The sequence below is a fragment of the Medicago truncatula genome, chromosome 1 (assembly GCF_003473485.1).
Source record: "Medicago truncatula cultivar Jemalong A17 chromosome 1, MtrunA17r5.0-ANR, whole genome shotgun sequence".
NCBI classification, from domain to species: Eukaryota; Viridiplantae; Streptophyta; class Magnoliopsida; order Fabales; family Fabaceae; genus Medicago; species Medicago truncatula.
This window is the reverse complement of record NC_053042.1, coordinates 32287099-32313988: the sequence shown is the minus strand read 5'-3', so window position 1 is coordinate 32313988 and position 26890 is coordinate 32287099. Positions and strand designations below refer to the sequence as shown.

General features: G+C 33.5%; 3 protein-coding genes and 2 non-coding genes across 6 annotated transcripts; 3 read left to right on the top strand and 2 right to left on the bottom strand.

Moving 5' to 3' along the window:
- Window positions 1–1198: 1198 nt before the first annotated feature.
- LOC25484007 (V-type proton ATPase subunit G) lies at window positions 1199–4188 on the bottom strand. Of its 2 annotated transcripts, none has more exons than XM_013612748.3 (4): window positions 4081–4188; window positions 3241–3335; window positions 1644–1744; window positions 1199–1542 (listed from the first exon to the last, which is right to left on the bottom strand). In XM_013612748.3, exons 2-4 carry the CDS (start codon window positions 3332–3334, stop codon window positions 1399–1401), a joined length of 339 nt encoding a protein of 112 aa, XP_013468202.1. In that variant the 5' UTR covers window position 3335; window positions 4081–4188; the 3' UTR covers window positions 1199–1398. The 2 variants fall into 2 exon arrangements, with proteins under 2 accessions (XP_013468202.1, XP_024634287.1); XM_024778519.2 differs by lacking the exon at window positions 4081–4188 and adding an exon at window positions 3901–4041.
- A 12137-nt stretch (window positions 4189–16325) lies between these two features.
- TRNAK-UUU (transfer RNA lysine (anticodon UUU)) lies at window positions 16326–16397 on the top strand. The gene has a single exon. It is a non-coding gene; the product is annotated as a tRNA-Lys (tRNA).
- A 2833-nt stretch (window positions 16398–19230) lies between these two features.
- On the bottom strand, window positions 19231–20009 carry LOC25484005 (60S ribosomal protein L12). The gene has a single exon (XM_013612746.3). The coding sequence runs from the start codon at window positions 19900–19902 to the stop codon at window positions 19402–19404; it is 501 nt and encodes a 166-aa protein (XP_013468200.1). The 5' UTR covers window positions 19903–20009; the 3' UTR covers window positions 19231–19401.
- A 1141-nt stretch (window positions 20010–21150) lies between these two features.
- On the top strand, window positions 21151–23858 carry LOC25484004 (uncharacterized). The gene is made up of 4 exons (XM_013612745.3): window positions 21151–21592; window positions 22506–22617; window positions 22940–23008; window positions 23379–23858. The coding sequence occupies exons 1-4, from the start codon at window positions 21465–21467 to the stop codon at window positions 23457–23459; spliced, it is 390 nt and encodes a 129-aa protein (XP_013468199.1). The 5' UTR covers window positions 21151–21464; the 3' UTR covers window positions 23460–23858.
- Window positions 23859–25786: 1928 nt separating this feature from the next.
- On the top strand, window positions 25787–25982 carry LOC112418826 (U2 spliceosomal RNA). Its single transcript, XR_003008906.1, has one exon. It is a non-coding gene; the product is annotated as a U2 spliceosomal RNA (small nuclear RNA).
- Window positions 25983–26890: the final 908 nt, after the last annotated feature.

Below are 26890 nucleotides of genomic sequence, written 5' to 3'. Positions count from 1 at the left end.
AAATTTGGTAAACCGCTGTGTTTATCCCATATACACATCAGGAGCTGCATCTCCGCCTTTAATGTGTGTTTGGCTTATTGACCAATCACGTTATTGCCTCGCGTTCAACAAATTCTCCACCAAGTTGTAGCTTCTATAAATTCACGGTCAAGATGTATGGCGACCCAAAAAAAATCCAAAGACTACGTGTATGTTTAGAAAAACAAAATTCACAGAAAATATGTGCTTTTAGTTGACACGGGAATTTGGAGCTTCGCGTATAATCACGGCAAATTCCATCTCAGGACGTGAGAATGGCATGGGTTAGGTCAAAGTGAAACCAAACACATACTATAGGCCAAGACCTGAAATATTTGGATAACTAAGAGCTACAACTCATGATCAACTTGTGAAGGGTTAGCGAACTCGTTAATTTAGCCAATGTTTTGTGACGTTAAATAGAATTGTGTGACTCTTATGAGTAATGATATGTACAGCGAAAGGAAAATCACGATTCCTTCCCGAAATACATGGCAGAACATTAACCCTTAGATTTTAGTTTTATTTGATTACTGTTTCATCAAAATAAAATACATATAACACACCATCCCATGATTTCCGGCCATGCACAAATTTTATTGACTAACATTAATTTCGGGAAGAAATCGTTATAAAATCTTTCTTGATATATAGCACTGCTCGACTCATATAGAAGTGGCTTGTGAGCAATGAACTTTCTCGTGAATAAATTGGACCAAATGAATGTGAATGGAGCGACCAAAGAAAGCAATATAGGTACCCTTTCCGATACTGTAGTAGTGTAAATATACATCAACAGATTGTGAGATAACTAGACTTTTATGCACCTAAAATTATAGCAATAATGAAGCTCCGTTCTTGTTAATGGGAGAGAATACTCACCTTCGTATGATAATGTAATGTAACACTTTCTGTGATTGGGATGGATGGAGGCTTTCCTATGCTCCCTGATTCCTCTGTTCAGGGAGAGATCTGGATTTCATGTAACCGAAGAAAAAAACTGGACTGAATTTCGAAACTAGAATGGAATTCAGGGCTTGGAAAGGAGATTACTGAAGCAGATACACAATTCCTCCTGTACTTGCATTAAGAAATAATGAGAGGGGCTTGTTTAGGAAGAAATAAACCTTACATTTCGACTTTTAATCTTCACTCGTCACGCATTTGTTAAAACAACACAAATAGAAATGTCTTTGAATTTTGAACTGTTTATTTGAACAAACACGAAATTATTTATTTGAATACATCGCAGCAAGGTTTTAAATAATAACAACAATATCATCCGCACCAAAATATCTAGATCCAAAAATAATTTTGAGATATGACAATCAACATAATTTAGGGGCCTGCTCAGCTGCACCAACAGATCATCAAAGGTTCCTACTTTTTCACAGTTGTTACATGCTTAAGGAGCATGGCGACAACATCATCTGAAATTCTATCAGCCTCTGTTTTCAGGTGATGGATTTTTTCTTCAGTTTCTTGGTCAAGTCGCTTGACATTAGCTCCAGAATCACCACTACTCTGTATTCAAAGGAAAGCATGCATGTAAGTTGGAGAATTTGAATCATAGAATAAGATAAAGCGGTAGTATAAGAGTTGTATTTATCAAAGAATATGCTTACATCTGACACTTTCTTTTGAAACTCGGCCTCAAGCTTAGCCCGGTATGCAGCAATCTCCTTTTCAGCCTCTTCTTTGGCTTGTTTCAACCTAGCCGATTTTTCTAGTAGTGGCGATCCAGAATAGAACATTGATTAGTTGTATAAATATAAGTGTTCGAAAAATAAACCCTATTACTAAGTATTACAACAATCACATATAAACGCATGAGGAGTAGAAAAATAAACCCTTGCTCATTGCACATCAAAAAACTAAGTATTACTAAAATTAAAAGACCAATATAAAAAGAATAACGAGAACATATAACTCTTGACATAAAATGACTGTATCTTGAAATATTTTCAAATAAGCGAAATAGAATGGACCAGAATGCAACAAAGCATCCATACCATTTGCGGGAATAGAGCAGAGTAAACAAAATTGAGTGAATTATTAAAAAAAATAAAAATAAAACTAACCCTTATTTTATGTAGAATTAAAATATTTACTCACTTTATATATTGTAACTTTATCTAATGTCTCCACAGGCTACTATGTATTTTTAGACCTTAAGTCATTGCTCTTTTTGTTGACAATTTTAATTGTTTTCTCTAAACAAAAAATTTTGCTTTGGTAGTACCACTATATTCTTTGTTGCAAACGTTTTGCTTTAGAAAGCATATGCTCATATATATATCCATGTTATTGTACTATTATTGTTGAACCACAGTAAAAAAAGAAACGAGTCGTAAACACTGTAGCAGGAAAAGCTAAAACAACAATTCAAGACGAGGAAAATACTGCAGCCATTGAAGCAGAGACAGAGAGGAAGAATGCGAGATAGGTTTTAGAATAGGTGTATATGACAGCCATTGTTGTAGAGCCAAAGAGGAAGAACACAAGATCGGTTGCATGACGGATAATAAGGTTATAAGGGAACTAATAACTAGAGTGAATGATTCCATCCTATACATCCCAAATTTGGGGAAGCAAAATGAAGGGATATGATGGAATGTGTTGGAATAGATCCCACCAGGTTCCAATCCAGTCCTTCCATTTCTTTAAAATCCAAACAATCTAATGTCATTCCATTCCTATTCATCCCAATATGTTCCATCAATTCAAAGACACACTAAGGTTATAAGGAAGAATATGTTTTAATAAGTTATTTTCATAAATTGTTTTCATAAGTTCTTCCAAACTGTGTCACAAGTGTTAATGCCAATGGCCAATAGATATGCTCAAATAATTCAATCCAAACAGGCCTCAAGTATAAGCTATTTTGATAACAAAAGATAAATAAAGTCAAATTGTTTTCCTATAAACTATTCTAGAGAACTTATGGAAATAAGTTGACAACATTTTATAAACATATCATAAGTTGTTTCCGGAAGTTCTCCTAAGCAGTCTCACAAATACTTATGACAAATAAGTCAATCCAAACAAACTTTTAGTTGAAAACCTCCTAGTCCTAGAAGTTCAAAGCTAGTCTAAAGTGAGATTTAGTTGGACATATAAAATTGACTGAATGAAGACCCATAGTATAATTGGATGAAATCATCATGGCAGAGCAAAGAACATGGGTACAGGACATGATAAATAATGAAAAGAACAAAATACCATTTTTCGCAGCATTCACAATCCGTTGTGCTTCTTGCTCAGCAGCCAACAATTGCTGAATTCCTCCTTGACCCCTGTTGGATGTGGACGCCATTCTGTACAAAAAGGGAAGGAAAAAAAAGAAAGAAAAAAAACTTAATTGGTTAAATGTAACTGTATGATCAGTGAAGTATATACATCTATGGATTATAGCGACAAAACAAATACTCAGAAAAGAAAGACTTGAAACAAGAAATACATAAAAGCTTTACAAAATAAAAAACATTGTTTTAACAAAAATCAAGACCAAATTGAATGTACCAAGGGTATAATCCTGTCCAATTCAACTATAACATAAGCAAGTAATTTGTGTAGAATTTCGCACTGATGCAAACATCACATGAATCAAAATGAATATAAAGCTGATCCAAATAAAACTTTGACATAAAATATGTGGTTAAAGCTGTTCAGTTTATGATTAATGAATATAACAAGGCAGGGCAGCTGTAACTAATTAACCATCGAAATTGAACTTTATTATTATTTGATCATGGTTAATTGTATTGATTAACCATCTGATCTGATGAATTAATCATCTAATGAAAGCGAAATTACTAGAAAACCATCGGAATCAGAAATCTGAAAGAAGAACATTATGAATCGACAACGGTTGTTACTTACTAGTTAGTTACTACTACTAGTTTCTTTGATGTGAGAATTGAAGGAAAAACAGATTTAAGCAAAGATCGACGATGGAGAGATTCAGTTCACGAAACAAAGGGATCTAAATATGAAAGTGAAAAGGTAAGTAAAAGAAAAGGAGTTGAATTGGACGTAGATTTGAAAAAGAGAGAAGCGTACCTATCGTATCGGGGGTGAATTATTGGATTCAGATGAAATAATAGGAGAGAAAGATCACCAGCAAAACAAAACAAAACAAAACTTGTTTTGCGACTTAACTTCTTAAATCTATGATGTGTTGTTATGTTAACCAATCACACGCGGACACGACGAAGGATATTTTTTTATTTTTTTTACTTCTTTTTTCTTAGTAAAAACAGTTTTTTTTAAGGGTAAATTTTTTCATTTTAGTAAAACAATTATAAATAAATTTTAAGATGAGATGATGGATTTCGTCTAAGATAGGAATACATTAAGGGGGATTTATTGGATTAGGATTCTATGGGATTTTAAAAGACTTTTTAATTATGAAAAAGTCTTATGGTATTCAATCAAGACTTTTTGCAATTTAAAAAAAGTCTTTTGGTATTCAATCAAGATTCTTTGTCATTTTAAAAAAGTCTTGAGGTATTCAATCAAGACTTTTCATCATTTAAAAAAAATCTTGTGGTATTCAAACTCATTCAAATTTCGAAGGATTGTTTAATAAATTGGATTTTGATGGATTTTGTGGGATTTTGTAGTTTAATTTTAACAAAAAAAAGTCTTTCATAAAAAGATGAGATTTCTTGAGATTGTTTTTGTTTTAAAAGTTATTATCTCTTTCTTCTCTCTCTCCCTATTCTCTCCTTTCTCTCCTCGTTTCTCTATCTCTCCATTCTCTCTCTCTCTCTCATCTCTCATCCCCCTCTCTCCCTCTCTCTATCTCATAAAAAAATAAAAAAATTGTATTGAGAATATTATGATAGAGAGTATGTCGTAATCAATGTTCCGCAAATCGTGTGTTAACTCTCCGAGATTACCGAGTTTACATTTTTATGTACAAAAATTGGAATGTTTAATGAGTTTGACTGAGTTAACACTCGGTAAACTCGTGTAACTCGACCGATTTGTAATGGCTGACACAATTTTTTTTTTTGAAAGATTTGTAAGTGCTGGCATAATTTTAAATATGTACAATTGAATTTTGTGGGAATAAAAGTTTTAACAAATAAAAAATGTGTATTGAGAATAATGTGTTAGAGTGTTTTTTAGTCCCTTAAAATCTTATAAAATCCATAAAATTCTTAAAATTTGAAAATCAATAGTAAAAGAATTTTTTATTGGTTTTATTTTTCTTTATTCAAACGCTAGAATTTATTTGTTCATTATTTTTATCATTCACGCTTGTAAGTTTGTTCTTTTTCCCCTAAAATTTATTGAATCCTTTGAAATTTTAAAATCACATAAAATCTTTTGAAATCCTTAAAAGTCTGTGTGATAAATCCTTTAAAATCTTGAGTGTATAAAGTCTTTTACATAAAAAGTCTTTTAAAATCTCACAAAATCAATAGAATCTCACACAGTCTTTTAAAATCTTAAAGACTTTTTTTTATTAAAATAGTCTTTTAAAATCCTAATCCAATACACCCCCCTAAGATTCAATGAACGCTTATAAATACATTCTCATTATTCAATGAACGCTTATAAATACACTGTCATTATTCATTTACCTATCTCTCCAAAGAATTTTTAGAGAGCTCAGGGTCGGAGACTACAAATCTTTTTATTGTTAGACCAAATATTTTAAGTTATTTTTTATTCTTTATAATCGTAAAAATGATTCATGGAAAGTTGATGTATTTGGTTTAATATTTAATTAAATACATCAATTTAATTTGATTTAGATTTGCTCATAATTGGAGACGAAGTACTAATGTAACCAAGCAATTAGTAAGAAAGTAAAAAAAAAAATTAATATGTTAAAAACTTAAAATGATGCATGAGTAATATTATATAAACTTAAATGCATCTTTGCTCCTCTTATTTTCAAAAAAAAAAGAAGAAAAAATGAAGTGTTTATCCCCTTGTTTTTTTGTCCTCTGATTAATTTTTGTTTTTAAGTTTTGTCTCTCATCTTCTTCTTTTTTATGATGTTGTCTATTTATTTATGACGTGCTAAAGTTTATTAACCATATTCGTTCTGTCATGAAAATTCATTATGGCCTAATAAGCTCAATTACACTATAAATGAACATGTCACGTCATCAAAAACGACTCAAATAAGATAAGAGACCAAAATTCAGAAAAATATTAAATATGGAACCAAAAAACCAATTTTTAAAAAAGGTGATCATTTAAAAAAAAAAATAGAAGGAAAAAATGATTTAAGCCTATTATATATCAACAATAATCATAGTGTGGTAAGATCGATAGATAATGGATCTCTTAAGCACATGAACATGTGTTCAATCTCTGAGCGATACGTATGGAAGAATATTTATTGAGATATACTAATCCCTTAAACAGATCTTCATATCTAAAGAGATAGTCCCTCACTTTCGACGAGGGGATAGTTAAATGGACGAATTAATATGTGTTTTAATAAATTAAAATGCAAATAAATGAATGAGTGTTTTCGATTCATACACCATTCTAAAAGAAAAAGTCGTTTCATTATAATCAAGTGTGTATCTAATTACTTTGGATCGTCAATGATTGCAACTTTTTACACACCATTTTACTTTGCAATCTGGTTTTGAGTCTCGCGTTGGATCTGCTGGGTTGTGTTGATGTGTAATTTTCTATAAGACATATGGATTCATCACTAGATTTTCGTCTAGTTAGCTATTATATACAACTTTTTGTTAATTATGGTGTATTACTCTCTTGGGACTAAGTGTTGTTACCGGGTCAGATTGATATCCCCCAATTTTTTTTTTGAATAAAAGATGCTTTATAACATTTCATTAATAATAATAGTTTCAATACAAAGAGGGATTTCATAATAAATATGGGGACTAGCTAAGGAAGTGGCTTCTCTTGCTAAGGCATGAACTGCCGCATTTGCTTGTCGCCGGATAAACTCGACTCTAGAGTTTGTAAAAGAATTGGAGAACAAATCTCGACACGCATCAATAATACTACCAAATTCTGAAACATCTGTCTTGCGGGAATGGAACGCATCTCTCGTGATTTTGGAATCAAGCTCAAAGTCGATGTTATCAAAACGCATATCTTTCATCCATTGGATAGCATGATAAAGGCCAAATGCTTCACCTATTGCGACTGGATAAATATGATCAAATTGCTGCACCTTAGCCAGCACAAAGGTTCCCGCATCATCTCGAACACAAACCCCTATACCTGTTCGATGAAAATGGTCCGAAAAAGCCGCGTCTACGTTGCATTTGAACCTGCCATACTTGGAGGCTGCCACTGCGGGATAGCAGGTCCTATATAAGGCCTTTGCTGCTGCACAGCCAGCTGCACAGACACAGCAGAATGCTGAGCAGACGCAGCAGAATGCAGCTGCTGATTGCTCGTCTGCTGCAGGTCAGCTGGCCTTGGAACATTGGCCTCCTGTCAATCATCCATTAACTGTCGAGCTATGTCAGCAACTTGCGCGCTATTCTCCGTTACCTCTTCCCAAATTTTGAGATTTCAATGCTTCCATAAACTCCAACAAATAGCAGCAAAACGTTGTTGAATATCCATAGACGAGTTTTGGAGTAAATAGAGAACTGTGTTGATAACAGAGTCTGAATTCATGGCCGCATTTTGCACATCCTGCCACATATCAGCTGACATCCAAACTTGAAATGGGCACTCGAACAGAAGGTGGTTGAGATCCTCATACTCATGACTACAACTAGCACAATTCGTCGGACAAGAAACACCTTTGTCTTGCAACCGAACTCTAGTAGGCAAACATCCCCTACACATACGCCAAACTAAGTGTTTAACCTTCAGGGGGATCTTAAGGCGCTAAATGTCTCGCCAATTACCCAGCCGATGGAGGTGGGAAACATCAACCAGCTCTTCAACACAAAGACGGTAAGCTCTACGTACCGAATAAAAACCGTTCCTCTCCACTTTCCAAGTAAGACGATCATTCTGAACCTGTTGATACAAGGGCGTATTCAAAATGGCTTCAGCAATGTCGTTGCTAAACACTTGCCTAATAAGAGGCACATTCCAAACCTTACCATTCTCAGCTAGTAAACTGTTAACTTTAAAATTACGAATATAGAAGCCTCCCGCTATATTACCATCAATAAACTCACCGTTAGACAACCAGGGTGCAACGAGGAAAAATAAATAATGAGTGTTTTAGTGATGCAACCGTGCAAGGGAACGAGTTATAAACTTAGAAAAGTAAATGAAGCAAAGAAACTCTTGCTCGATACTACAACCAAAAACTGAAGGAGTTATGGTGTCTAACATGGTGGGACAAATTTTTATTTTTTTTTACTACTAGCATTTAGACGGGCTCTTTGTGTCTATCGGAAGTAGCGGTTACCATATTTTTCAATACCTAGGGGGTTTAGGGGCACTGTAATAAGGGCTCCTTAATGCATTTTAGAAATCACATCCAACGCATAAAACGATCGTCAAATATATTTACATGATTAAGTATACCAATTTTCTTTTCTTGGTTTATTTTCAAGTCATTTACTTTCTCTGCATTTAAAATTTCTTGCACATTTACTTTTCTTGCACTTTAATTTTCTGCACATTTACTTTTTAAATCTTTTTTTTTTTTTTGTAGATAGACAAAATAGAAAATAATCGTTGAAACTCGCATACATGCAAGTGGAGGGGCTGAGATTCGAACCACCGATCACGGTGTCTGACCTATCAATTTTGATATTTTTACCAGTTGAGTTAGGACTTGTACACTACTTTTTTAAGTCATTTACTTGTTATGCATTTTACTTTCTTCATTTTACATTTCTTTGCACGTTATTATTTTTTTCAAAACCTTGAATTTCAAGTTCTTTGTAGTACAAGAACTTTTCTCATAAAAAAAACACTTTTCTGCACACAAAATACCCTTATTTGGGTATTCAAAGACACCGCGACACTGTTAATTTCAATGATATATGCGAGAAACATGACACCATATAAAATAACTTGTTTATGATTTAACACGGCATAATATTACTTTTTAACTTATCAAGGACATCACATCAAACATTTTTTGTTTTTCTGGCTTTGCCGATAAATACTTGAAGAAAACGTTCACCTATTTGGAAGGCAATCCTCAAGACTCATCATGTTTTGGTACATGATATCTCATATGATAACAACCTTAGATTGTTTTTGACATATGGAGTGATGAGAGATTATCTAACCAAAATTGGATTACAAAACTAATAGTCATCATACAAATAGATAATCAATCAACAAACAAAACCTTTAATAACGTACCACAAAATTGACAACAAAAACACTTGGTCGATTGTGGAACTGCACTAATATTTGTACAAGAAATGAAAGTGAACAACATTACTTTAACAAAACAATATAACTGCTAGTTAATTATATTGATCTTCACCCTCTTTTTCTTCTGCAATAGTTGCTAACATTGGAACACTTGAAACCTTTTTAAGTGGAACCACTGGTTTGGGTGCAAACTCAACAAATGATGCAGAGAATTTGATTTCCTTTGCCATGGAATTGAATTAATTAACTAGAGAAATCAACTCAAATAATTTATAAGAGTGTTGATTAGTTCTCTAATTGCAAATAGATGAATGAATTTAAGAAAAGTGTGTGTGGTTTGTTGAATGAAGTGCGTGCGGGTTGTCCTTTTATAAGTACCAAATGAGAACACCACACGAGGAAAATATTTGTCAATTTTGGAGTTTTGGAGTGTACTAGATTGTGGTTGGACTCGAGGAAATTTCCACTACTAGTGGTAATGTCCAAGGGAGTGGAACCAAAAATATATATGAATAAAATATGTTTCAATAAAGAGTATTAAATTCACGTGAGTAAGTTAAAACCACATATAAATAAATAATTAAAATATTTTTGTGTTGTGTCCTTTGTGCCACGGGTGCTTTTTGGGGACATGGCCACTCAAGAAAACATGAATATCATTAAGACATAGTCGCACCGACACCAGAAGGAATATGCTAATCACAAATTTTTGCAACTATATAAAATTAAAGTGGTTGTCACGTAGCATAACTCTTAATTACTAATGCAAACGTGTTTTAAGTGGTTGGAGGAAATGAGAAGGAAACCCACTATGGAAATTGGAAATGATGCAAGAGGGCAAGTAGAGTAACATACTTTTACTAATAATAATCAAGGGCTGCTCAAAATAATAAACATAAAGATGTGACCATTTATGGCCTTTGGTGAGATCTTGGATATGCTTTGATGGTGCTGATCATTGTGCTCATTTTTCATTTTATACAGGTGGTTTGAAATCAAGAAGATCATTTTTTCAGCTTATTTAGTTACTCACGATGTGGGTTATATGGAATAAAAGAAATAACATGCTCTTTAAGCAAAAAGAAAGTTCCATAGTACAATTATTAGATAAAGTAAAATATCATTCATTGTGGTGGATGAAAGCCAAAAGGGTTGTATTTATGTTTGGTGATCAGATGTGGTTGTCGAATCCATTGTCGTGTTTAGGCATTGGTTAACCACTTGTTGTAATTTTGTGAACTGCTTGTTTCGTTTTTAGTAGTCTTTTCGGTACATCTTGTGCTGAGAGGGCTGCTTTAGCAATGTTAATATAATCCATTTTTATTTGTTAAAAAAAAAGTTAAGCAGGAAGTATAGTATACCTAACCAAAAAGAGTCCTTTTCAAATGTTAAATTGATATTAATTTTTTTTTTAGATAGACAAAATAACAAAACCATTATAAACTCACATATAAGTGGAGGTGTCGGGGTTCAAACCCCAATCAAGACGTCCGTCCTAACAATTTCGACATTTAGCCAGTTGAGCTAGGACTTATGGACAAATTGATATTAAAAATATATAGTCCCAAACAAAATGATATCAAATATATCAATCAACATGATACATATTGAGTCGTAAATCAGTTAAATTGGTGGTGCAATTCAAATATTAAAAATGGATCTCTTGTAAAAAAAATACAATTTTTTAAAAAAAAATCTACTTAAATCGTAAATAATATCAATAACTTCAAAAAATAATCATCCTTATAACTAACGTGAAAAAAGTTATATTTTAATTGATAACATCATAATAACATAAACCTTCACAAAAAATCATAATAACACGAAAAAGAATGACATCAAAATAACTTCAATTTGTAAAACTTCAAAATACAACATCAAAATAACATAAAAAATTAGAACCTGAAATTTCTACCTGTTCTTGATCGATTTCGCAACATTGAAATTGAATAAGATGGACAATATTAAAGTTAAATCAATAAATAAAATTAACAAATGATTAATGGACTAGTATGAAGAATCATACCACATGGAATTTATTAGACATTGACTATTCAACATGTATAGCTCAGCTTGAGCGTTCAGGTCATGGGAGCTCCCCCTTCAACGTGCTTAGCTCAGCTTGATCATTAAGGTCGAGCTCCATCTTTCGACATGTCTAGCTCAGCTCAACCCTTCAACATATTTTTCTCAGCTTCACCTTTCAGGTCATTCCTAGCTCAAATCGACCCTTCAGCATGTCAAGCTCAGCTCTGTTGGAACAAAATGTGTTTTACAATAAACCTTAATGAGTTTTGATGATAACAAAGTATTAAAAATTGTCAATTGGATATTGCTAATATTTGTTCAAGTGTACAGGACCATAGACAAACTTGATCAATTTAATAGGTCTTAGAAGAACAAAAGAGAGCAAAGGAATCAACAAGAAGAGAAACCTAGAAGCATCTGAAGAAATCTGCCTCTGAAGTTGAAAGTGCGTCTGAAGCCAGAATGCATCTGATGACGTCATCAGAAGCAAATCTATCATAAGCAAGACCTTCAGAAGCCAATTGTTTAGAAGTTATATAAACACCAGAAACTGAAGTTGATCAGGAGATTCAATCTGAAGTTTCAAACAGCTGTCTATTGGATTCAACCTCGTCTAAGAAAGCGAAAGACTAAAGGGAATGTGCCAACGTTCGTTTGAAAAGCATTGAGTGCTTGTCCTTCTTTGAGAGTTGACAAAGTACAAGTGTACAACCAGTACCTCCACGACTCTAATTGTGTCTACGCTACAAGACAAGATAACAGCTCTGCCTGCAGAAATGTTCCTTCAAGATAGGAATTGATTTGAACGTGATCCTTCATAGGACAACATCCAAATCAGGCAAAAGATCATTGGTATTTGATCAAGGTTTCTCAACGACTCTTTTGACGTGCTTAAAGATCTCAACGTCTCTCTACACACATCTATATAAAGGAGTGAAGACTTGAAGATCAGTAGAGACAATACAACAAATTAAAAGCGCCCAAACTCTGCCAAATTTGTTTCATACAAAAGCACTTTGAATTTATGTGTCTATCTGATAAATCTTAGAAATTCTTAAGTCTAGAGAGTCATTCATTTGCATTGTATTGTGAACACCACTGATTGTATATCAAGTGTTCAAACTCAAACAATTTCCTGTGTAATTCTGTTTGAATAGAAGTCTCTTGCTTTAGTGCTTGAGCATAGGAAGTCTCTTGCTTTAGTGCTTGAGCAAAGGAAGTCTCTTGCATGTGTGCTTGAGCATTTGTGAAGTCTCATACTAGGTGTAGTATTGAACAGTTGTAATCTGTGTGATTATTACTTAGTGAAAATCTCCTTGGAAGTGCAAGGGGGAATGGACTACTTCCGGTTTGTGGAAGGAACCAGTATAATTGCTTGTGTCTCTCTTTCTTTTCTCTACTCTGTTTTTTTTACTTCGCTGCGTATCCGATTCTGAACAATACATCAGAAGCAATTTAATTGCATCTGAAGTATTATCACATCAGAAGCACTCTTAAACAGCTTCTGATGTGATATCAGAAGAAGATTCATTTTTTGAGAAAAAGAAAACACAATTCAACCCCCCCCCCCCTCTTGTGTTTTTCTCACCTTCAAGCTCAACCCTCCAGCATGCCTAGCTCGGCTCGACCCTCCAGCATGTCCACATGTCTAGCTCAGCTCGACCCTCAAACATGCCTAGCTCAGCTCGAGCCCTTAGCATGCCTAGCTCGGCTCGCTCCTCCAATATGTCTAGCTCAACTCGCCCCTCCAGCATGCCTAGCTTAGCTCGTCCCTGCAGCATGCTTAGCTCAGCTCTCCCCTTCAGCATGTCTAGCTTAGCTCGCCTCTTCAACATGTCTAGCTCAACTTTACTCTTAAGCATGTTTAGAGAAGCTTGATACTTTAGGTCATGGTTGACTTAACACTACCATTAAAGTTATTCTTAGCTTAGCTTGACCATTCATGTCAAGTAGAGTTTCACCTCTTCTTCATATTATTGTCCAAGTAAAAGTTGTTGTCCTCGTAAGAAGTGTTTCATGGCATGCCAATTAGGATTGTGATTTGAATTACCCTAATGGGTGAATCGAATCATATGTTGAAGGGTGATTTGAATCCAGTGATTCAAATCAATTAGATGAAAATCTTTATCCAACCATGCTTAAAGTGATTCAACTCATCATGTTATAATTGGTTTCTAGATGTTAGTCAAAGAGTTGTTATTCGAATCATCATACAAGGTGATTCGAAATAACTTGGTTAAAAATGTTGATTTGAATCATCCCTAGTGTGATTCAACATATGCACGCACATTTTCAGGTTTTAATATATCATCTTCCCATATGAAATTCACTCATTCATTGAGTTTTAAAAATCACTTTTCTCTCTAAACTTCTTTCATCACAAAGTTCCATTGAAAACTCTTTAGCCCTTTTATGTGAGTGAAGTTTATAATAGAATTAGAATAAGGTTTTTATGTACAGTGAGTGTTCTAGATTTCTGCAAATTGAAGGGGTTCAATTGCACATAGTGTATGTAACCAAAAAAAAAATTGCACATAGGGTGAAAGAAAATAATTCATTTATCATGACCTAGATTGGGATTTATAGGTTTTTGGTCGTGTTGTTCTTCAATTGTGATAGGGGGATCAGTTGCAAATCCAATCAAATTGAAGAACAAGACCAAATTTTAAGGGTTTCAAAATTTGAGGGTTTTCTTCATTACAACAATTATTGAGAGCAATGGCATTGCTTCATAAAGAGTTGGGATCATAGTTTCAAGGAATCATCTTGTTGTAATCATATATTCAAACACATATAGTGAGGGGACTGAATTAGGCCACAAACAAGGACGACATGATTGAATGATTTATCTTCTCTAACCCTAATCTTGTTAATTTATGCACTTTGTGAATTTATGTAATTCTATCAAAATCAATCTTGAGAAACTCCTAATTATCAGAGGGGTCATTCCCCTTAAAACCGAGGGTTAAGACCAAAACAAATTAATTCTATCAAAATTTATTCTCTCCATCACATAATCAAACATATGTTTAGTTAATGTTTACAATACAATAATAATATTTGTTTATGGATTGCTGAAAAAGATTTAAATCAGTTGGAGAATACTAACCAATGCCATTGTTTAAGCAGCTAAAACTTTTATTTATAAACTTCTTAACCATTGCTCTGGAATACTTGTTAACAAAACCCAAATTTATTATGTTTGTAAAGAAATAACCATCATGACCGAAGAAACTTCAACTTATATCATTTCTTAAAGAAACTGCTGCTTTAGGCAGCAGCGCATAGGTTATTACTTATACATTCTTTTTGTTTAGAAACTTATATATCCTAAATAATAATAATAATAATAATAATAATAATAATAATAATAATAAAAGAATGAAAATTATATTTACAAATTCAATTCAATGTATGATGTTTGGTATCATAGTGGAATTGATAGAATTACATTGAGTCACCCTAAATCCAAACATTTACATTGTTGTTCAAAGTACTTGTAATTGCTTTCACAATTGGACGGACCCTCTTCATAGTTCATATGATAGAACCTTCAAAACGGGCTTCACTTAATCACCAACAAAATCTCCAGCAACATTTGTTACTCCACGAGATTAATTATTTATGCTTAATTTGAATATCATCATATTCCTCAGCAACTTCTTTAATTGTCTCCAAAGTAGGAGAATTAGAAGGCCTTGTTGGGAAAATTATGGGTGCAGGAGCAACCTCCATCCAACAACTTAGATTCCTCATTCCTTTTGCCATTGATTGATGATGTGAGTATTAATTGTTTCCTTGTTGAATACCAAAACTTTGTTATGGAAAAAACAACTTAGTTAATTTCTCTCCTCCTCCTATGTCTAGAAAGAAGAGAGTTCTTTCAAAGAGTTTTTGCTATAGAAAGAATGTTGAACCAAGAATTATGATGGTTTTGGAGATTTGTGATTGATGTGTGCTAATTAGGCCTTAATTGTATTTATATATGTTTAAAGATTTGGAGATGCTAAGAATAAGGAGGTGAAATCACGAATTAAAAGGAGAAAATATCTGAGGACTAAGATTATATGGAGGCAAATGTTACACGTGTGAATAAGATCAAAAATGATTCTTGACATGTTCTTGAGAAGCTTCCATGAAAATTTAGAGTTTCCTAACTTGTGGGGCGCATAATTAAACACATTCTTGAATGTGCAATGCTAAATTCACGGTTTGCCGTTCAAAAGGACCTACACTACCTAAAAGAAAGGTCATTACAACAACTCATTTTTCATTGTAAAAGACAAATCCTACCTTGACCAAAAAAAAAATTATTACTACTTTTTCTCTTCACCAACAAATATTTGCACTGTTTATTTGGGATACTTGACTTATTTAATTTTACAATCCAAAAGAGTTTTTTTTAATACATTTATTAAAATTTTAGTCTCCTTATTTTCATCATTTTGTTGAAGAGTGTTGCTATTCTTTACAAAAGAAACGTGCAAGAATATGCCTCGTGTTGTTTTAATATTTTAAAAAACTAACAAGTTATTCATTTACGGAAATCATGCTCGTGCGAATGCAAAAGACAACGGACTGCATCACTTTGTGTGTTTGTAACAATCAATATTACTCTTTGTAGAATTCGCTAAGTTTTTAAATGAATTTTGTTACAATTTTATTGATGTTGATTTTTTCACATCATCATATCATATACCATGTCTTTCAAAACAATTCATATCACCAGTAAAAAATATAGATGGGTTAAAACTGACATATTTTATGATAGGGACCAAATATGCAATTGATGAACATAGGGGGACTAAAATTACAATCAAGCCTTTTTTTAATCAAAATCCATAAAGAATAATATTTTTTCAGGGAAAACAAATAATAATAGTAGTATATATAGTAGGCATGGCCTAACTTTCTTTTCGAATATTATGAATGTTTTAAGTAGTTTAAGTTCAAATTATTGACAAAAGCAAGCCGACTTAGCTCAGTGGTAGAGCGCGTGGCTTTTAACCACGTGGTCGTGGGTTCGATCCCCACAGTCGGCGTTGTTACACGAAATTGATAGGAAGCTAAGGCCTAATTCTTTGTATGAAATTAAAACCTTAAGCTGATTACTGATTAGCAAAGCTACATTTTATCTCGTACATGTTTTGTTTAAAATAAAAACGGAAGTGAGTCAAAACTATTTTTGTTTAAAATAAAAAAAATCTGATGGTTGTGATGTGTTTATGCACGGTGCATAAAGAAATAACTTATGCACCATAACTTTTGCCCATAAAAACAAGTTGGGAAGTCAAACACAACGTAATATACATACATTTTGATGTTGTTCAAGTAGGAACACGAACACAAGAATCAGGAGAAGAAACCTCGAATAAAATGATGTGCTTCAAATTGGAGGAGAACTTGAGTCATGCATAAAAAAATTGTTTATATTTAGTACATAGTTAACCATTGTCCATGGATGAGAGAATAAAAGATTGTTATTTTTAGTTTTAACAAGTTAGAATTGGTTTTAAATTGCTTCCAAGTTGGTGGTGCAGGGCAGCTTTTGTTGTGTTTCTCTACGGCTTGTTGTTCTAGGTCTCGTCACGACGCTCATGTTTTCACTTTTACTTAGTTTAATTTATCTCAGAGAGCAGTTTGGTGTTGTCAATTATAATCCAGTACGATGAAATGTTTAATTGTTGAAAGTTGACAGTGTAAAAGAAGTTCCTTCGTTGTATTTCATATCAATAAAAGATGTTCGTTAGTGACATGGAGTGAGTTCTAATGATACTAATTTTTTCTGATCCTTGGTCAATTTAATTGGTTGGCTCTTTTAATGTTTTGTCCCATGTTTGAGGTTTAGTTTTTCTCCCTTTTTGGAGTTTTTTCGTTTATTGTTGGGGTTTTGGTCGTGGTTTGTCTAGGAGGTTTTAGAGTGGTTGTATTGGCACTCTAGAATTCTTGTGGACTCGGAACAAAAATCGCAAGCTTGTTGCAAGTTGTGACTCTTGAATTTTTCTAATACTACACTCATTTTAGGATAAGAGTAGTGCTTACCAACACTCTTTTTTGAAGACTCAAATACGCATTACTCCAAATTTTGTTATTACAAGCTTTATTACATGCTTTTTCAGCCGTTATTGCATTCTTATCTAGTTCGGCATATGATCAACTCAATTTGTCACCTAAATCTCTTCAAATTTACATGCAAACGAAATCAACCAATAGCCATTTTGGAATTAATAACAGCAACTAACAGCAGCTTGTATAAACTAATGGAATTTGAACAACTAACTGCATAAACGAATTAATTTTGGAACAAATAACCCAATGAAATTTGGGCAAAATACATATAGTGAACATATAGGTATTTTTTTTAAACAGTAAACACATATGTATTATAACTCAAGTCTACCAAAGTATATACACCAGTTAGTTACTTCTCCAAAATATAAACCAGTATGTACACATACTGGGTAATCTAAATAAAGCCACAGCTAATAACAAACCAGTATATATATCTAAAATTATAAACAAAACCGTAGCTATATATCAATAACAATAACAATGTATTGCAGTAAAAATTTCCAGATGAGTGAGAAGAGTGACCACAATGAAACAAACAGCACACGAGCAACAAGAACGACAACACAAACAAGGAGAATGATGGTGCAAAGACTGACAAAAGCAACAGCAAAATCAACAGTGTGAAAATCAACAAGCAATGACGAGTGACAAAAACGAGTTACGACATGACGAGCGTCAACACCCACAAGTGATCAGGAATTTAATGTACAGCATAGCAATGATCAGAAAGATAATGTATAGCAAGAATGAAAAGATTTCTGTGTTGGGGATGTGTTATTAAAAGGGTAAACAAAACATGTTTTAAAGGATCAAAATAGAACATTTTTTCTTCAAGCAATTAATGGAGTGGAGGTTTCTGATAATTGGAAAAACAGAGGGGAGGAAAAAAATCAAAGATTGCATCTTGATCAAAAACATCCTGCCAAAAATAAACCAGAACATGGCAGATTCAAGTGTGATCCCTGCTCACTGAGTTAGGTGGGTACATACAATCTAATCCAAGACATAACTGACCCTAGCCAAGATTATATCATGCAATATTGATGAAACATCAGGTTACTCATCTAACCTCAGCTATACATATTGATGAAACGTCAGATTACTCTTATAATCTCAGCTATATTACTTCATGCAATGTCACAATTCTCAACAAAAAAAAAAAAAAAAAAAAAAAATTCAACGAACAAAGTAACTTGCAATCATTACTAATCTCAATAATAATATGCTGCAAGTTCAATTGCAGTTCCTTTTAAAAAAACTCTATGGTAGTTCATTACTTCAAAAACAATCAGTAGAAGTTTCAAGTCTTATTCATTGCAGTTCTGAAACACTAATATCCTAAGCACAAGTTTGGTTTTTGTCGAAGTCAGTGATTAAATCATGAGATCGAACAAGACCACAAACTTCTAAATTAATTCCATGAATGCAAGTTTCAATTTCCTGAATATTCCAGTAACCTCGGAAGCACAAACACCACTGATTATAGGTGTGCTCGATGTCAGTATCAGACCAAATGAGATTATTATGTCATTTTTCAAATTATTGTCAGTGTCCCTGAATGTACACTAACCTCAGAAAGCACATACACTACTGATTGAAAGTTCTCAATACTTCTGATTGAAGGTTCTCATTGAAGGTGTGAACGGTGTCGGAATGGGTATCCGACACCATTCGACACCTACACAAGGCACCAACAAATGTGATTATTATGTTGTTTCTCAAATGATTGTCAGTGTCCCTAACTTTTCTAAATTTACCAAATAAAATATCACAAACCTAATTGAAAACTAATAAAATAGGAAATCGCAAAATTATCTCTTGTCAATAAAAACAATCATCCAATATGACAAAAGCATAACATTTTCAATTCCATTATATGAATTCCAAACTAACTTCATTCAACAAAATTGCCATAAAAACAGATACAGAAAAAACCAAAACGAAAATTCATGAAACAAAACAACATAAAAATGATTATTCTAGAGGAATCTCAACATCACCATCATCAATCTCTTGTTGCAAATCCTTTGGATCTTTCCCATCAACAGTACACCCAACAGAAACACAGGTCCCAAGAATCTCCTTCACAGTACCCGCAAGCTCCTTCGCCATAGATCTCGGCTTCATAATCTTCGCAATCTCAATAACATCATCAAGCGAAATATTCCCATTATGCTTAATATTCTTAGTCTTCTTCCTATCTCTCTCTGGTTCCTTCAATGCCTTAATCACCAGCGCCGCCGCGGAGGGAACAACCGCAACCTTCGCTTGACGATTCTGGACGGTGAGCTTGACTGTGACACGGAGACCCTTCCAGTCTTTTGCGGTTTCTTTGGCGATGTCTTCTCCGATCTTTTTTGGAGAGAGACCGAGTGGTCCGATCTTGGGAGCGAGGGAACTGGCGGCGCCGACTTCGCCTCCGGTGACACGGACGTAAACTTCGACGATCTGTGATGGGTCGAGCTTTGGAGGCATTGTGAGGTGATGGTAGAGAGTGAGTGAGGTTTTTGGTTGTGGAAATGAAATTAGGGTTTTGCGGTGGTGGAAGAAATGGAACGAAGATGAAGGAGGAATATAAACTAGGGTTTTGGTGGTGTTTGGGTTAACGAGAGGTTTGTGGGCTTGGGTTATATAAATGGACTTTTAAATTGAAACCCAACTTCCTCCACTATAATTTTCAGAATATGGTGTGGCAAAAAGAAAATATTGATAATGTAACATAAAGTATAACTATTATTCCCTTCAAAAGTATAATCAACCAAATGATTCGACTCGCGTGGTTGATGAGATTTACTTTAAAACAAATCGTTCAAGAGAACATGAATTTCATTTTTTTGATGAAACAGTTCATAAATCGTTGGTTATACTAATACTCCGATAAGAAAATCCTAGACAATTTATATTTCATTTTTGGTGAGGTTTAGCATGGGAAAGCTACTTTTTTCCCACCATGGGAAAGTTAGTTTTTGACCATTAGATCAAACCAAAAACACATCCTTATCATACTCCCTCATCACTAGATTTTCTTCTTTTCTATTCATAGATGACTTTTTTTTCCTCATTTTTTGCACCAATTTCTTTCTTTGGTTGAAGGCTAATTGGGTGACCAATTCTAAATAATAAATACTAATTGAAATGTTCCCATTTTTTTATTTTACATTTATCATTTTTTTTCTATTTATCAACATTTTTTTCCCTTTCAAAAATAAAAACAAAAGATACTGTTAAAAATATGTTATGCTTTCATTTTAATAAAATTATAACAGTTTGTGTTATTCAAATATAATTAATAAATTCCCTCAAAAAAAATAATTAATAAATTCCCTCAAAAAAAATATTTAATAAATAGAAGAAAATCTAGTGATGAGAGAGTATGATAAAGATGTGTTCTTGGTTTGATCTAATGGTCAAAAACTAACTTTTTCATGGTAGGAAAAAAGTAACTTTCCCATACTAAACCTCACCTTCATTTTTTTATGAAACTTTGAGTCTCCGTATATAATGATTTGGTTTACCATGTCTTCCCTCCGGATAGTCTCTTATATCCCTTAAAAGATGAATGCAACTGAGACTTTTTTTTTTTTCTTCTAAAGAGTAGTTTCTAATTCTTTTATTTTTTATTTTTCTGTTCTTTTCTTTGTTTCTTTAGCATTGTAACCAAAAAAAATTCTCTCCCGAAACTCATGTTTTTTCTTTCTTCCTTTTTTCCAAATCTTCCCTCTAAACCCCGGACCAAACCTTGGAGGTAAAAATGGAAAATGAAGGGCTTACACGAGTAATAAAAGGGGCAAAATAGCAATTTTCACTCCAAAAAGCCTAGACAGACCTGTCACACTGCCTGACATAATGAATAGTAAATGAATGGTTTACCCAACGAAACACACAAAGTTAAAGAAGCAAAGGTAACATTAATTATCAACGAAAAAAGAGGTTAGATCAACGAAATTCAACAAGAAGCATAGTTGAAACTTAATGTATGTGTGACTTTCGGACACAGTCACCGAGTAGAAGAAGAAGAAGAATCAAATTGAAAGGGAATGTTTGGAGTGAAAAGAAAATCAACTTTAGTGGGTTTGGCTTTTCTAATGTTCATGGGTATTGCTGTTTATTTCAGACTTTGGGCTATTGACTACAACATTTCAATCGATGATTCTGAGCTCTTAAGGTACGTTCCTCTTCTTCCCATCATTTGATTTGAAACACAAATTGATTCGAAACGAAATTGTGATCTTTGAGTTCCCATATCTTTATACTGATTTGAATTCACACTGCTGAAATAAAGTTTTGTTTTGTGATTGATGGGATGCTTCAGTCTGTATTTCAATTATAATTACAATGACTGCCTTAGTCTATGAATGTAACACTGACATTTCAGATTGAATGCGTGTCTGGTGTCCACCACTGCCTTTGTCTCATACTCACATGATGCCGAAAAATCTAGTTACATTCAAATTAATGTTGTCAATCGTGTACTATAGTGCCGCTATTGTGTTAGCTGTCGCAAATAGCGGTAGAAAAACAGCGCAGTTGCAGTTGCGGTGCCGTAGCTGTTTAACCGTTTAAGTGACCTAATATTGTAAGCCACATGCTTGATTGTTCGATTGTGGCCGCTCTCTTTCATCATGCCCTCGTTCATCTTGATTACATTTATAACTTATTTTGATGGGAAATGACAGCAAAAAAAATTGGAGAGGGGGAAATGACGAAGTTGATTATAATTAAGTACGATTGTCCCTTTAATATCATGTATTTTTCTATTTTTGAGTATTTATATATCTTGTCAGAATTTATGTTTACTTTGTACATTGTATTTTAGTCTTCACAATAGTGGCCATCCCGCTATCCGCCATAGCATCTTTAGTGGTCGGTGCTACGCGCCACTATATGAGATTAACAACATAGCATTGAGTAACTTCTATTTTCTTAAATTATTCACTGGATACGTGTTAGTGTTCTGTTCGGTGTCAGTGTCTTGTTTGGTGTCCGTGTCTGTGATTCATAGTGTATAGTGTTAGTTTTTTCCATCGTTTACTATAGATTATAATACTACGATGCTTGGTCCACTCAACTATACATAGGAGACAGTTTGATATTGCTAATAGGGAGGCAATGGATGAATCTGCTGAGTGGAGGCTAAAGTATGATAAGGAGGTTGATAGGATGAACAGGTGCTTAAAGGAACTTCAAGTGGTATGTATTCTCTTACAATTTTCACTTTCTACCTTCCAAAGTGAATGACCAGAAAGGTTCAGGTTCAGGTTCAAGTATTATACCATTGTAGTTCTTTAGTACTTCACACCTAGCTGCCTTAATCACAAATTCACAATCTGTGTGAATGGGGTTCATATATTTGTACCAAGATATAATTGGTACATGATTTTTTTGGTATGTATATAATTGGTGCATGATCAAATCATGAAACTGACTTATAGAAATCAAAATTTACATTTTCTAGCAATAAAAGTACAAACTGTTCCCTTTGTCTTTCCTGTAAAATCTTTTTGTGTGGCAGTTTCAGAACTCCTCTCAGATAGCCAAGGATGCTTCTGGCATTAACCATAAATTTGCAATACTACAAAAGGTATGTCTTCATAATCTTGATAAATTATCAATCAAACTCCATTCTGCTTCCCTATTGTAGTGTTTCTATTTGCTAGCCATCTTAGGGAAACAAGGATAAAATTGTTAAAGGATAATCAATCACACTATGAGCTGCTAATTTTGTCAAAGACGCAATGCAGATCCAACTTATAATCAGTCCCAAATTTTAAAAATTAAACTTATTGCCGAACCCGCTGATTTTACTTAAGTCAATACTACGACTTTATCTGTAATTCTGATTTTCTACCATTCTGATTTTGGTGGAAATTATTTTTGGCTTTCTTTTGGCATGGATAATTTGTTTTCGTAACATTATGTGTGTTCTAACGACCTTCAACTTTCCATTCTAGGAGAATGCAATCTTACTTGAAAGGGTGGAAACATTAAAACGACAGCTTGAAGAGGAAAAGCTGAAGTGCAATTCACAATAATTGAACTAATCATGAAAGCATTGACACGGAGTGAATTATTTGTCACTTTGTCCTCAACTGTTCCATGTCTAAGCTCAGATATTTGTGGTATATCAGTTTTTAACTATGGAAGAATTTTGATTGGATGGTTTATGGTCTCAAATTTTCACCTTAGAGACACTGGCATCCAGGGAAATACATGAGTCAGACTTATCATCCCCTCTCCCCCATTATATTCTTTAGGTACATTTTATTATAGACAAATATGTTGTTTCTTCATCTCCAGAGATGTCTATTAGGTTCATTGTTTACCTTATTTAAAGAAGAACAGTCGTCCTCTGTATGCCTTGATTGTATTGTAGGCTTGTATCCTGTAAATGCAGCATATCTCTGGTAATAGATATCCAGGTTTTTTAGTCACTGTTATGATTTCATATAATATAAAATCTGGAGCATGCGGCATGTTTAGTACCTTTATATTATTTGTGGTGGATTAATGGAAAGGACTTGTCTTCTGTCAAACTTGAGAACCATGTAAAGTTCCACAGTGTGGGGGTAGGGTGGCAAATGTTAATCTATCTATATCTATATGACTATATCTATCCATCTATCTATACTACATAAAATTGTAATGTAGTGTTAGAGGAATTTTCTATGTGTCAACCTCAACACATGGCTTCTTCAGCACATCGCTTGCTCACTTTTTATTCTCTTTAATTCATATTTCGAAATTCAAATTCAGAGACCCTGCTCTCTCTCGGTAGTCTCTTCTCTTAACTTTTGCTCTCTCTCTGATTTTATTCTTCTTTCTGTAATGCATCTTCTTTAACTCATCTTTTTGTCTCTTCCACACTCCTCTGCACCTCCCTCTCTCCGCTGTTCATACCTATCTTCTGTCAGGGCTCCTAACTAGCTCACATGCTTCCTCATGTACGCATGATTGTCTGCGACTGATATGCAGATGAACTCAAGAAGTTAACCCTCTATCCGCTGCTCATGCCCATCTTCTGTTAGGATTCCTAACCAGCTCATCTGCTTCCTCGCACTTGCATGATTGTTTGCAACTGTTATGAAGACGAACTCAAGAAGAAAATTGCATGCTTGATATCATTTGTGAAGCTTTTGTGTAGCTTGCTTCTTAGCTCTCAATAATAAGATATCTATTATTTGGATCAATATAATCAAGCTACATAAATAGAATTTACAATTGATTATATGTGCATTTGACATAGGCCCCTGGTGTGCAATGCATCTAACAGGACAATTTTTTCCATAAATTCCCAAGCTTTGGGTGTCAAATTGTCGATCATACTAGTACGTATACATGAGACGCTAAACATGATCTTGTTAAAGATATTTGGATCTAAAGCACGATTCAAAACATTAGGACTGTATTCATTTTTCTTAGAATTTATAATGACTTTACAATTTACATATCATTACTTGTGTAATATTTTACATATCATCCCCTTTTTCTTGAATTTAGGGATGCTAGAACTTAGAAGAGTTGATGATTGGTAATATGGTTACAAAAAAGTAGTGTGTAGTCTTCTTGCCCTGCTATGAAATTTTTGTTTTATTCTGCAAAATGGATTGGCTTCTTTGACATATTTTGGAGGTTCTTCTTTAAGCTTTCATATATTTTAATGAATGTGTGTATATAGACTGAGGTTCGTGTGGAGACTTTCAGGGATCAACATGTTGGTTTGAATATGTTTTTATAGTTTGAGCAACCAATGGTTTGCACAATTTGCACTTTTCAAATTGTCCTTTTACTAAAATCCCTCTAATTAACACTTTGACTGTTTGGAATTGATAGTACTAAACCAAGACAGCAACACGAATGAAAGAAAAATATCACATGTTCACCTCTAAGAAAGTACTAAAATAAATTGTGGTTTCATATGCTGGTATTGACTCTGATGAGATGATTATGTTTAGGAGTGAAGATATTTGTAGTCTATATATTAAGACTCACAACTAATAAGACAATGTCCTGATTGAGAATTTTTCGAGCATCATTAAACAAAAATAAAATTCTAGCATTATTTGTGGCTGGCTTAAGAGAAGTATTATGATTCCAGTTAAGGTACTATAGTTTGAGAACTGATATTTATTTAATTCCAACAGTAGTGATATTACATTTCATGAAGCATTTTTTTCTCCTTGTTGGAAGCTCAAATCATGTATCGTATCCTTTCCTTTGCTTGGAAATTGGTCTCTGTTGGCCATGAGTAGAAGAACCGGCGAGCCACTAGTTGTTGCACAATAGTCCCACATCGAGAAGTCTACAGAACAAGTGAGTGGGTGTTGAATATAAAAGCAGATGCGAACCCCTCTTTCAACTCATACCTTTCTCGGCCTTTTGGCTAAGATCAAGTGTAGTATCTGTTCTTATCAGTTTAATATCTGATATGTGACCCCAATGGGTCACACGATATTAAATTACTTTTTTAAGGGGGAGAGACTATTATAGTAGCTTGCTACTAGGTCTTTCATGTGTCGTTTATGCGTTGCACTATTGCATTGGCTGGCGCATCCCACCAATTAAAGTTTCAAGTATTTTTCCTAAAATAAAAAGAAGTTTTTGTTTAGTTAAGAATCTTTGTATTGTAAGGCACTAATGTCAAATTACGTTGTTTATTAGTCCAATCGTGAACTAAACCCACATTAATATGGGTGGTTGGTATCAGCGTCAATGTTCCAGTGCTGATTGAGAGTAAATATCCCTTGCACATAGAAATTACTCATAGCTTAATCGTAAAAAAAAATTTAAGAAAAAAACTTGGAAAATGTATTGGATTTCTGAACCTAATAGACCCATTGTTTGTACAAAATAAAATAAAATTAGACCTGTTTTCTTAATATTTTTAGGAGTTTTTGTGTTAATTAAATATTTTTAGAAAAATTATAATTGTAAAAAACCCAATCTTTAAAGAAGAAGGTGTTTTGAATGGTTTTTTTTTTTCTTTAATCAGAAATTATTTTCCATTGATTACTTTTTTGTTGTCATCCTTCCACAACTATATAGACTAATTTCTTAAACCTTGTGGGACAAAAGTGGACGGAAAACTATAATTTGATCCCCGATTTGATTGTATATGATTTTATTTGATTTTATCTACACCGTTTCAACTCTTCGTTTCTCCTTTGAATCAGTTTTATGATTTTATTTGACTGTTTTACCTCAAATTTTTTTTTAAAAAAATATTGTTTTAAATTTGATTATTAATTAATATAATGATGAAAGGTTAAATGTTGCTATGCATGATGGTCCCAATTATCACATAATGGATTCGGTCAACAAGTATCACACTTTTACCCTCAACATTTATTTTTCTCGGAACTGTTATATCTATAGTCATGCTAACAAATACTCTCAATATATTTTAAGTAATAAAAAAAAAATGTTATGAGAATACAAGTCACACACTTGTCATTGTCATAATCAC